Source organism: Natator depressus, chromosome 2, assembly GCF_965152275.1.
Source record: "Natator depressus isolate rNatDep1 chromosome 2, rNatDep2.hap1, whole genome shotgun sequence".
In the NCBI taxonomy this organism is placed as follows: domain Eukaryota; kingdom Metazoa; phylum Chordata; order Testudines; family Cheloniidae; genus Natator; species Natator depressus.
This window is the reverse complement of record NC_134235.1, coordinates 265,380,736-265,392,797: the sequence shown is the minus strand read 5'-3', so window position 1 is coordinate 265,392,797 and position 12,062 is coordinate 265,380,736. Positions and strand designations below refer to the sequence as shown.

Sequence of the window (12,062 nt, the reverse complement as noted above, 5' to 3'; positions counted from 1 at the left end):
AAACACTGGAATGGATTCCCCAGGAAGGTGGTGGAATCTCCATCCTTAGAGGTTTTTAAGGCCCAGCTTGACAAAGCCCTGGCTGGGATGATTTAGTTGGGGTTGGTCCTGCTTTGAGCAGGGGGTTGGACTAAATGACTTGCTGAGGTCTCTTCCAACCCTAATCTTCTATGATTCTATAATTCACAAGTATGTGGTTAAGTCTATTTTACAAGTTTTATTAAAGTTACAATTAAAGTTATGATCACCTACGCACATAGAAATTCTATAAAGACCTATGCACAAGTTACAAATATAGTTATACTCACATACTTAACAACAGTGTTAGGGTCTGATGGGTTTCTCATGGCTTGATCCTCAGTGGAGGGATGGTTCCTGCTGGAGTTCCCCATAGTGAGCTCAATTTTCCTGCTCTGGGCACCCTCTTTTATAATGTAATTCTGACTATACCTTATTAGCATTTATGTACACAGTGCACTCTGTGGTTAGGGCATGTGGTAGAAAAATGTGATTACTGGGTATCTTGCATCGCTATGCGTACCTGCATGGCCCCACAATATGCCAACATTTTTATGGCTGACTAAGAACAATGCTTCCCCAGCTCTCGTCCACTCACTCCCCTTCTCTACCTACGCTACATTGATGACATCTTCATCATCTGGACCCATGGGAAGGAAATCCTGGAAGAATTCCACCATGATTTCAATAGCTTCCACCCCACCATCAACCTCAGCCTGGACCAATCTACACGGGAGGTCCACTTCCTAGACACCACGGTGTAAATAAGTGACGGCCACGTTAACACCACCCTATACCGAAAACCCACCAACCGCTATGCCTACCTTCATGCCTCCAGCTTCCATCCCCGACACATCACATGATCCATTGTCTACAGCCAAGCACTGAGGTGCAACCGCATTTGCTCCAACCCCTCAGACAGAGACCAACACCTACAAGATCTTCAAAACTACAATACCCACACAAGGAAATAAGGAAATAGATCAACAGAGCCAGACGTGTACCCAGAAGCCTCCTGCTGCAAGAAAAGCCCAAGAAAGAAACCAACAGAACTCCACTGGCCATCACATACAGTCCTCAGCTAAAACTTCTCCAACGCATCATCAGTGATCTACAACCCATCCTGGACAACAATCCCTCACTTTCACAGGCCTTGGGAGGCAGGCCAGTCCTCACCCACAGACAACCTGCCAACCTGAAGCATATTCTCACCAGCAACTACACACCACACCATAGTAACTCTAACTCAGAAACCAATCCATGCAACAAACCTCGATGCCAACTCTGCCCACATATCTACACCAGCGACACCATCACAGGACCTAACCAGATCAGTCACACCATCACTGGTTCATTCACCTGCACGTCCACCAACGTAATATATGCCATCATGTGCCAGCAATGTCCCTCTGCTATGTACATCGGCCAAACTGGACAGTCCCTACGTAAAAGGATAAATGGACACAAATCAGATATTAGGAATGGCAATATACAAAAACCTGTAGGAGAACACTTCAACCTCCCTGGACACACAATAGAAGATTTAAAGGTAGCCATCCTGCAGCCAAAAAACTTCAGGACCAGACTTCAAAGAGAAACTGCTGAGCTTCAGTTCATTTGCAAATTTGACACCATCAGCTCAGGATTAAACAAAGACTGTGAATGGTTAGCCAACTACAAAAGCAGTTTCTCCTCCCTTGGTGTTCACACCTCAACTGCTAGAAGAGGGCCCCATCCCCCCTGATTGAACTAACCTCGTTATCCCTAGCCTGATTCTTGCTTGCTTGCATATTTATACCTGCCTCTGGAAATTTCCACTACATGCATCCGATGAAGTGGGTATTCACCCATGAAAGCTTATGCTCCAATACGTCTAAGTCTATAAGGTGCCACAGGACTCTTTGCCACTTTTACAGATCCAGACTAACACGGCTACCCCTCTGATACCGGTAAACAAAAAATTACTCTTACTGTTAATTTTTTGCAATATCACCCATTGGTACATCTTTTCCCATAACCTTAGGGCATCGGGTTATTCTTTGGTCATTTACTTATGTTAGCATTTCTTTGCTCCAAGGCCTAAAATAGCTAGCTAAAATCTTGCAGGCTCCAGCCTACAGGCCTTGCGTTCCAGCTTACTTACTTAGAAACCTAATATATAATTACCCCTTCTAAATACTAATCAATCTTATACTTCTATAATCCTACAATTTAACTCTATTTAGCATACAGTGATTATATATGACATAACATGTTAGTTAATCATAACATCACACAATAAATGAACAATAAACTAAAATCATTGGCTACATACCCCTAATGGACAATGTCCAGCACCCAGTGGTCAGTGGTAATCTTGCCCCAGTTGTCAGCGAAGAGGGTGAGGCAACCCCCAGAAACCATCTGCAGGGCAGTGAGGTGTGGAGAGGAAGGTTCATGGGTCAGGGAAGGAGTCAAAAGGGTTGATGGAGGGACATTGAGGGAGGGTAGAAGCACGAGTAGCAGCAGAATAGCGGGATTGCTAGGAGTGTGGATGATGCCAAGAAGAATCTGGTAGGTGCTCAGGGTAAGGTTGGTATGAGGGCCGAGGGTGGGGTATAAAGGCCCAGTGACCAGAGAGTGGCACAAAAGTCTCTGCAGGAGTGCAAAGACTCGTCCATTTTGTCATTGAACAACTTGTGGTTGTCGAAGGAGAGATCCTCATGGTGGTCTGGACCTCTTTTGGGAAGCCGCCAGACTGGAGCCAGGGAGTCCCAGTGAAGGATGACTCCAGATCCCAGCGAGTGGGAAGCAGTATTGGCAGCATCAACCACAGCGTGGAGAGCCCCCTTGGCCATCAACTTTCCGTCATCTAGGAGATGTTGGAAGTCCTCCTGTTTCTCTTGGAGAAGGAAGGCCTGGAAATCCACAAGCTTGGAGCATGAAAGGAAGTCATACTTGGCCAGGATGGCCTAGTAGCTGGCAATGCAGAACTGGAGGCCAGCAGAGGAGTAAACCTTGCAGCACAGGAGGTCCAACTTCTTGGTGGCCCAATCAGGGGGTGGGGACTGCAGGTGGTGCTGGCAGGTGTGCTTGGTCGCGGCTTGGACCACCAGCGAGTTGGGGAGCAGGTGGGTGAAAAGAAAGTCCCTGCCCTTGGAGGGCACGAAGTATTGGTGTTCTGTCCGCTTTGGTGTAGAGGCACAGGAGGCTGGAGAGTGCCAAACGGTCTGGACCAGTTGCAGGAGGGCATCATGGATAGGGAGGGCAGTACATGAGAGTCCGGGGGTTGTAGGATGTCCAGGAATGCCGTCAGTGCCTGTGGATCCTGGACATCTTCAACAGGCAGACTGAGGGCCATGGCCATACGTCGAAGTAAGTCCTGGTACTGCACATGGTTGGCGGGGGGAGAGAGAGCGGGAAGAATGATGGCATTGTCTGGAGATGAGGAGGTGCCTGTATGGACTGGAGGTGGCGAAGATACCACCGGTAGCGCTGGAGTGGGGATGGCTGGAGGTTCCTTGAAGACAGAGGGAGGGGCTGTGTGTGATGGGGATGGTTGGTGCTGTGAGTGAGATGGCATCCTGCGCTCATGGCAGCAGTTCCAGGTGGCCCAGTAGGGTCAGGCATAGGGGTTGCCAGGCAGCGCCGGCACCTGCGGGTAGTTGAACCATGGGTTGGCCAGTGGCGCATACACCAGAGGGTATAGTTGGCACCAAGGGTCCAGGCTTTAGGACCGTGCAGGCAAAAAGGTGGGATCTGGTAGGCAGGACCGCTCGGAATCGGACGACGGGTCTGGTAGGTATAGAGCTGTTGGGAGTGTCAGTGCAGGAAGGGTGGGATTGTCCAGGAGCAGAGGTGCACCTGTGGAAGACCCCAGCCGAGAAGTGTGGAGCAGAGTGAGAGGCTGGAGCAGGAGCAGCTTGTCCGCGGGAGATGGTAGGCAAAGAGCGATTGGAGGCCTGGAGTGGGCAGAGGAGCCCGCACACAGCAGCATGAGCTTAGCCGTTGGTGTGAGCGAGGACAAACATCCCAGCGGGCGCAGCACCGAGCAGGCCAGTCCGGATGGGCACGGTGGAGTTAACTGCAGCAGGGGCAACGGCGGCGGGCCAGTCACCATGTCTGGTGTTGGCGCCGGTAGAGGGCGGTGCCTTTAACTTGTTCTCAGAGAGGGACTTCTTCGGAGCAGGAACATCCGGGTCAACCTACAACTTCTCAGCTGACCTGGCACAGCTCAGGGAGGCAACACTGCATTTGGGGGCAGTCCCTGTCGGGGAGCCACCCTTGTGCCCATGAGTGAGCTTCTTATGCGTACAGTGGGCTTTTGCGGGGTGCACTGGTGCCGTCAGTGCCGGTCAGGAAGGGCACAGGGAGGTGCTCACTGCCGGTGTTGAGTGTAGTTCCAGAGGATCAGTGAGTCCTGAACCCAGGAGCGCATGTTCTTGCAGAGGCAGTTCTCTGGCCTCCCGGGTGTGCGGTGGGAACGATTGGCAGATGGAGCAGCGGGCAGTGATGTGAGCCTCACCAAGGCAATAAAGACAAGGTTGGTGCTCGTCACTCATAGAGAAGTAGCATGGGCACGAAGCACAGTGTTTTAACCCTACTGCCAGGGCATAGTCCCCGGAGGGGAGAAGTCCAACAGAAAACTAACTGATGAACAAACGGACAACAAACAACTAAAACTAGAAGAAAACTATGTACAACTAACAGAAGCACTTCTCTTAGCAAGCTAAGAGCACTGAGGAACAGAGGTTGCGACTCTGGCCATGTGGCGGTAAGAGGGAACTGGAGTGACGTCGACTCACACAGCCTCTTAAATCCTTGGATGCGCCAAGCAGCAATGCACAATGCATGTGCAGGTCAATGGACACTACTATGAACAGTTCCAGCTCCGGCACATGGCATGCATGCACACCCACGTTTAGAATCCACATAGGGAGCATCACTTGAAGAAGAATTAGAGTGTTTCCATTTGTTTAATGTTCATTTTTAAATGTGCTATTCTTGTCACATATTTTGTATAAGGGTTCTCTTATTTCTCATTGTGTTTGGTCTAATTTTACACTGTATATTCTTCAGCCATTGGGCTACTTCTTTTACACATTTAGTGACGTGCATAGCACAGTTTTGGGTGAGACATAAATAATTATTGTTATTTATTGTAGCCATATTAAATTTAATTTAAAGTTTTTTTTTGGAGGGAGCTATTAATGATAAGATAGTGGTTTACCATAGCATACAATGTAATAATCTAACTAGTAATTGAAAATCCTACCTAAGTACAATGTGGGAAGTTAATATTACTCCAAAGACTGAAATTTCTCAGTTACTGATTTTAGTATATTTAAACTGACATCTTCAATATTGCAGTAATAGGGCTTGGCATTTAATCTTCTTGTTTATCATTTTAAGGAAATTAAAATCAAGCAAAAGTTATGCTGAGGCACTGTGGGATTAGGTAGCTGTGTTTTGTACAACTTCATAGGATTTCATTTCATAGCCAGAGGGCCCCAGCTCAGCCCTACACCCCAAACTCATCATCTGATCATAGCAGTTTAGTTATCAACTCCATGCAGACAACTCAAATACACATCTGCATTCAGGACTTCTGAAGGGAAGGGAAACTGTCTTTATTTGTTTCTGTGAACCATTATTATTCATTATTGTACTGCAATAAAACATAGAGTTCCCAGTCAAGGATCAAAACTTCATTGTGTTGGGTGATATAGTCATGAAATAAAAGACAGTCCCTGGACCAAGGCGAAAACACAATAGGTGGACAAAATAAATGAAGTATTTTTCATTATAAACAGTAGTCAGACTTGCCCTCTAACTAGTCATTATCACCTGGCAGCTTTTTGTACACATCAAGGCAAAGGTGAGTCATAAAGGGGGATTTGCATGGCAAAGCACCTACCATGCTCGCAGGTGCTCAAAATAGCAAATAAAATACTTCACAAATCTTTTTAGTAAAGCTACATGGATCAGAACCAATCAAAAATATTTGTTGAAACCTTTGTGAACTACAAACACTTCTCTCACATTACAATTTTTCTAAAAGATCTGCTCTAGGAATTATTTCGGGGAAGTTCTATGGCCTGTGTTATACGGGAAGCCAAACTAGATGATCACAATGGTCCCTTCTGTCCTTGGAATTTATGAATCTGAAACTGCACAGCTCAAGCCCATGCTCCACTGACTCCTCTTCCCTCCCAGAATGCCCTGCTCACCTTGAGATCCCTACTCTGGGATCGGAGAAGATCCTGAATGTATCCTTTGGGATCTTTAGAGAAACTCAGCATGAAATCACGTTGTATCTTTAGCTGGTTTATAGATTCAATTGTCTCATGAATCTGAAAAGTAGAAGAAATAATATGGACATTCTTGTATTTACGTGTCCCCAAGCCACAGTGTGTCTGAGTTTATCCTCTTTAGCCCATCTGTAATTCATATGAAACACAGAACTGTCATTTTGACAAATTACAGTTATTAAGAATCCCAAGGCATCTTTCCCCAGAATAAGCATGTTAACTCTGATGTCTTGGCCATGTTCTGCTTTCCTGACTACTCCTACACTTCACCTAGATACAGAATTCTTTTTCACATCCTGTCCTGAACTGTTGGATAGTGTGAAGCATGCACTGTCAAGAACTAACTTATTTCAGGAGGATTCAGTGATCCCTGTGGACAGTGAGCCAGTTTGCCAAGTCTGTTAAGATATTTTGGGATCTTTCTGGATGAAAGATGCTATATAAATATGTAAATAGAATTGTCTCTATTAAAACAAAGCAACAAATATAGGCACTGATGCAGGAAAACACTAAAGCACAAGGGCCCACAATAGTGGTACCCTTAACTCACCCAACAATATTGTTAATCTATCCAGCTATACTCTTAGCCCAGCAGAAGAGTCTGTCCTATCTCAGGGCCTCTCCTTCTGCCCCACCACCCCCATTGACATCATACAGTTCTGCAGCGACCTAGAATCCTACTTTCACCGTCTCTGACTCAAGGAATATTTCCACCACACTGCTGAACAGCACACTAACCGACAGAAACCTTCCTACCAACGCTACAAAAAGAAGGATTCTGCGTGGACTCCTCCTGAAGGTCGAAACAACAGACTGGACTTCTACATAGAATGCTTTCACTGATGAGCACGGGCTGAAATTGTGGAAAAGCAGCATCACTTTCCCTATAACCTCAGCCGTGCAGAACACAATGCCATCCACAGCCTCAGAAGCAACTCTGACATTATAATCAAAAAGGCTGATAAAGGAGGTGCTGTAGTCATCATGAATAGGTCGAAATATGAACGAGAGGCTGCTAGGCAACTCTCTGACACCACATTCTACAGGCCATTACTCTCTGATCCCACTGAAGGTTACTAAAAGATACTACACCATCTACTCAAGAAACTCTCTGAAGAAGCACAGGAACAAATCTACAGAGACACACCCCTAGAGACCCGACCAGGGGTATTCTATCTGCTACCCAAGATCCATAAGCCTGGGAATCCTGGACGCCCCACCATCGCGGGCATTGGCACCCTGACAGCAGGATTGTCTGGCTATGTAGACTCCCTCCTCAGGCCCTATGCTACCAGCACTCCCAGCTATCTTTGAGACACCACTGACTTCCTGAGGAAACTACAATCCATTGGTGATCTTCCTGAAAACAGCATCCTGGCCACCATGGATGGAGAAGCTCTCTACACCAACATTCCACACAAAGATGGAATGCAAGCTGTCAGGAACAGTATCCCCGATAATGTCACGGCAAACCTGGTGGCTGAACTTTGTGACTTTGTCCTCACCCACAACTATTTCACATTTGGGGACAATGTATACCTTCAAATCAGCGTCACTGCTATGGGTACCTGCATGGCCCCACAGTATGCCAACATTTTTATGGCTGACTCAGAACAACGCTTCCTCAGCTCTCGTCCCCTAGCACCCCTACTCTACTTGTGCTGCATTGATGACATTTTCACCATATGGACCCATGGGAAGCAGGCCCTTGAGGAATTCCACCAGGATTTCAACAATTTCCACCCCACCATCAACCTCAGCCTGGACCAGTCCACACAAGAGTGCCCATTTCCTGGACACTACAGTGCTAATAAGCGATGGTCACATAAACAGCACCCTATACTGGAAACCTACTGACCGCTATACTTACCTACATGCCTCCAGCTTTCATCCAGACCACATCACACAATCCATTGTCTACAGCCAAGCTCTAAGATACAGTTGCATTTGCTCCAATCCCTCAGACAGAGACAAACACCTACAGGATCTCTATCAAGCATTCTTAAAACTACAGTACCCACCTGGTGAAGTGAAGAAACAGATTGACAGAGCCAGAAGGGTACCCAAAAGTCACCTACTACAGGACAGGCCCAACAAGGAAAATAACAGAACACCACTGGCCATCACGTACAACCCCCATCTAAAACCTCTCCAGCACATCATCAAGGATCTACAACCTATCCTGAAGGATGATCCCTCACTCTCACAGACTTTTGGAGACAGACTAGTCCTCACTTACAGACAGCCCCCCAACCTGAAGCAAATACTCACCAGCAACTACACACCACACAACAAAAAAACTAACTCAGGAACCAATCCCTGCAACAAACCCTGTTGCCAACTCTGTCCGCATATCTATTCAAGGGACATCATCATAGGACCTAACCACATCAGCCACACCATCAGGGGCTCATTCATCTGCACATCTGCCAATGTAATATACAGGGGTGAAAATAAGTCCAGTGACTTACCGGTATGCTGGGGCCAGCTCTGGCCCCCAGAAGGGGCGGTGCCTAGGGCGGAAGGGATGGTGCCGAGGGGGTCAGAGCCAACCCCAGCCCACCCTGTAAGGTAAGTGCCCCCCACTTCTCCTCCTCCCCCACCGGGGTGGTAGCAGCAGCAGCCCGGGGTTCCGGGGCTATTTAAAGAGCCTGCTGCTCCCCTGCTTCTATCGCTCCGGTCCTTTATATAGTCCCCGGAGCCCTGGAGTAGTGGCGGAACTGCTGGGAGCCCCAGGCCCTTTAAATTGCCCCCGGGGAAGCCGGGCTGCCCCAGTACAGCTGGTGCGCTAGTTTCAGTCTGATGGTTTCGTGGCAGAGAGGGAAAAAACCTCATGCCATCCTGCTTGTTGATGTAGACTATGGTGGTCATGTTTTCGGTCATTATTTGGATTGTCTATTCCTTGATTTATTGGAGAATGGACTTGAATGCTTTGAACACAGCTCTGAGCTCCAGAAGATTGATGTGCATTTTTGTTTTCATTGCAGTCCATAGGTCTCGTACACCAAGGTCTTCCATGCACTTTTCCCAACCCTGAAGCGAAGCATCTATTAAGAAGGTCCTGGGGTGGAAGGAGATCCCTCTGCAGGTATTTGCGAGGTCCTTCCATAATTTCAGGTATGACATGAGTAGAGGGAACTCAGAGAGGCATGTCTAGATGACATCTGGTGAGTTTGTAAACCTATCTCAATCAACCTTACATGCAATTGAGGTGAATTTGTCACAAAGGCACAGGAGGCCACATGACAAAGAGTGGCGAGACACATCCTTACACATCTGTATCTGGGTTTGATTCTAACTGTAGAACTGGTGCCAGCACATTCTTGAAGCTGTCCTGGGGGAGGCAGGGCATGGATCTTGCGAAGTCCAGGATCACACTGATAAATCTGATTCACTGGACTGGGGGAGAAATAGGGGGGTGCCAAGTTCATTTTCTCCACAATTGACTTTCATACCCAGGCTCTGGAACAGAGCGTGAGGCACACAGACTGAGGACTGATGAAAATATCTTCCCTGCACCAGCCAGTCATGCAAGTATGGCTTGTAGCCTATAAAGCTAGCCTGCTTGCTTGCATATATATATTTTGTTATGAGTTTAATCATTTAGGTTTATTATTTGTTATTATAATAGGTTTACCAATTTGTATTAGAGTATTTTAGCTATAATGGATGGAACCTACAGGTAACATTCTGTATGTTAAGCTAAGGCAAGTTAACATACATCTGTTCGAGACCTTTACCCTAGATAGGTGGTGATGAGCTAAAGCATACAGTATATATGTTTGTGACCTTTCACATAGATAAGTAGGCAAGTTAAAGCAAGTTGGTAGGTAAGGCCACCCAAGTTCATGGCCTGTTTCAGACTTAACAGGTACACCACAAAAAACATGGAAATAACTGATTAGAACAGAAATAACAGAGGTGAAGATGAGCTAGTGGTCTCTAATAGTTATGAATATGTCATTAATATGCACGAACATACCAGCCTATAGATAAGTGTACTCTAACATTTTTGTGGGTGAGAAGGCTAAGTTTGGACATGGAAGGAGGGCACTTAGGGCTCAGGCAACCCTATAATAGGGGCAACCCACCATGTTGGGGAGATTCATAGAATCATAGAATATTAGGGTTGGAAGAGACCTCAGGAGGTCATCTAGTCCAATCCCCTGCTCAAAGCAGGACCAATCCCCAACTAAATCATCCCAGCCAGGGCTTTGTCAAGCCGGGCCTTGAAAACCTCTAAGGATGGAGATTCTACCACCTCCTTAGTTAACCCATTCCAGTGCTTCACCACCCTCCTAGTGAACTAGTGTTTCCTAATATCTAACCTAGACCTCCCGCACTGCAATTTGAGACCATTGCTTCTTGTTCTGTCATCTGCCAACACTGAGAACAGCCTAGCTCCATACTCTTTGGAACCCCCCTTCAGGTAGTTGAAGGCTGCTATCAAATCCCCACTCACTCTTCTCTTCTGCAGACTAAATAACCTCAGCTCCCTGAGCCTCTCCTCGTAAATCATGTGCCCCAGCCCCCTAATTCATTTTCGTTGCCCTCTGCTGGACTATCTCCAATTTGTCCACATCCCTTCTGTAGTGGGGGGGACCAAAACTGGATGCAATACTCCAGGTGTGGCCTCACCAGTGCCAAATAGAGGGGAATAATCACTTCCCTTGATCTGCTGGTAATGTTCCTACTAATACAGCCCAATATGCGGCTGGCCTTCTTGGCAACAAGGGCACACTGCTGACTCATATCCAGCTTCTCATCAACCTGTAATCCCCAGGTCCAGTTGTGGTGTGGAACATGGTGGAGTACTGACAAAGGGTAATATAAGTTCCGCCAATGGTGTGAGAGGCAATAAATGGCCCAGAGGGCACAGGACCAGATGCATTGAGCCTGAGGGTCTCGGCGGGATTGATGATGCCAGGAGAAAAGTAGAGGGTCCCGGTGCCAGAACAGATGGGGTCAATGGTGAGAGGTGGCATTTGGAGCGATGCTCTGTCTGCGTTCTCTTTGGGGACAGTGCTGAAGTTGAGGCTGGACCGTCAGCTGTAGTGCATGACTTCTCGCCCGACCGATCCCGATCTGGGGAAGAAACACTGCCCTTTGAGGTGATTCCTGTCAGGGAGTCACCTTTGTGCCCGTGCTTCTTGTGCACGTGGTGGGGCTTTGGTGTGTGTGGTGATGCCGCAATGGAAGGACTCAGTGACGTGCTCACCACCAGTGACGGGCGTCGCTCTGGTGGTTCCATTGGAGCTGTGCATGTGGGCGCAGTGCCTCCTCCATTAAGAAATTGCAGAGGCAAAGCTCACAAGTTGCTCGGGTCCGTGGTGGAAAGGAGCAGCAAATGGAGCAGCGGGAAACTATGTAGGCTTCACCCAGACACTACAAGTAGCGGGTATGCTCGTCGCTCACTGAAAAGGAGCAAGGGCACAAGACACAGTTTTAAAAACTGGCTTGAAAGGGCACAGTCCCCAGGCTAGGAAGGGTAGAGAAGTCGCCAATGAACAACCTAACTAACTAGAAAAATGACCTTGAGCGGATCACTGCAGACTACGTGGCTTTAGGAAGAAGGATAAAGAAGTTTGAGGGGCAAGTGGTCTTCTCGTCCATCCTCCCCGTGGAAGGAAAAGGCCTGGGTAGAGACCGTCAAATCGTGGAAGTCAACGAATGGCTATGCAGGTGGTGTCGGACAGAAGGCTTTGGATTCTTTGACCATGGGATGGTGTTCCAAGAAGGAGGAGTGCTAGCCAG

General features: G+C 47.5%; 1 protein-coding gene across 9 annotated transcripts in view; it reads right to left on the bottom strand.

Moving 5' to 3' along the window:
• SMARCD3 (SWI/SNF related BAF chromatin remodeling complex subunit D3) overlaps positions 1-12,062 on the bottom strand; it is a 245,590-nt gene that overhangs the window by 23,936 nt on the left and 209,592 nt on the right. For all 9 annotated transcript variants that reach the window (XM_074946671.1, XM_074946669.1, XM_074946670.1 and 6 more), the window contains one exon: positions 6,228-6,350. In XM_074946671.1, the coding sequence (XP_074802772.1) occupies positions 6,228-6,350 (123 nt within the window). The remainder of the gene's footprint in view (positions 1-6,227; positions 6,351-12,062) is intronic.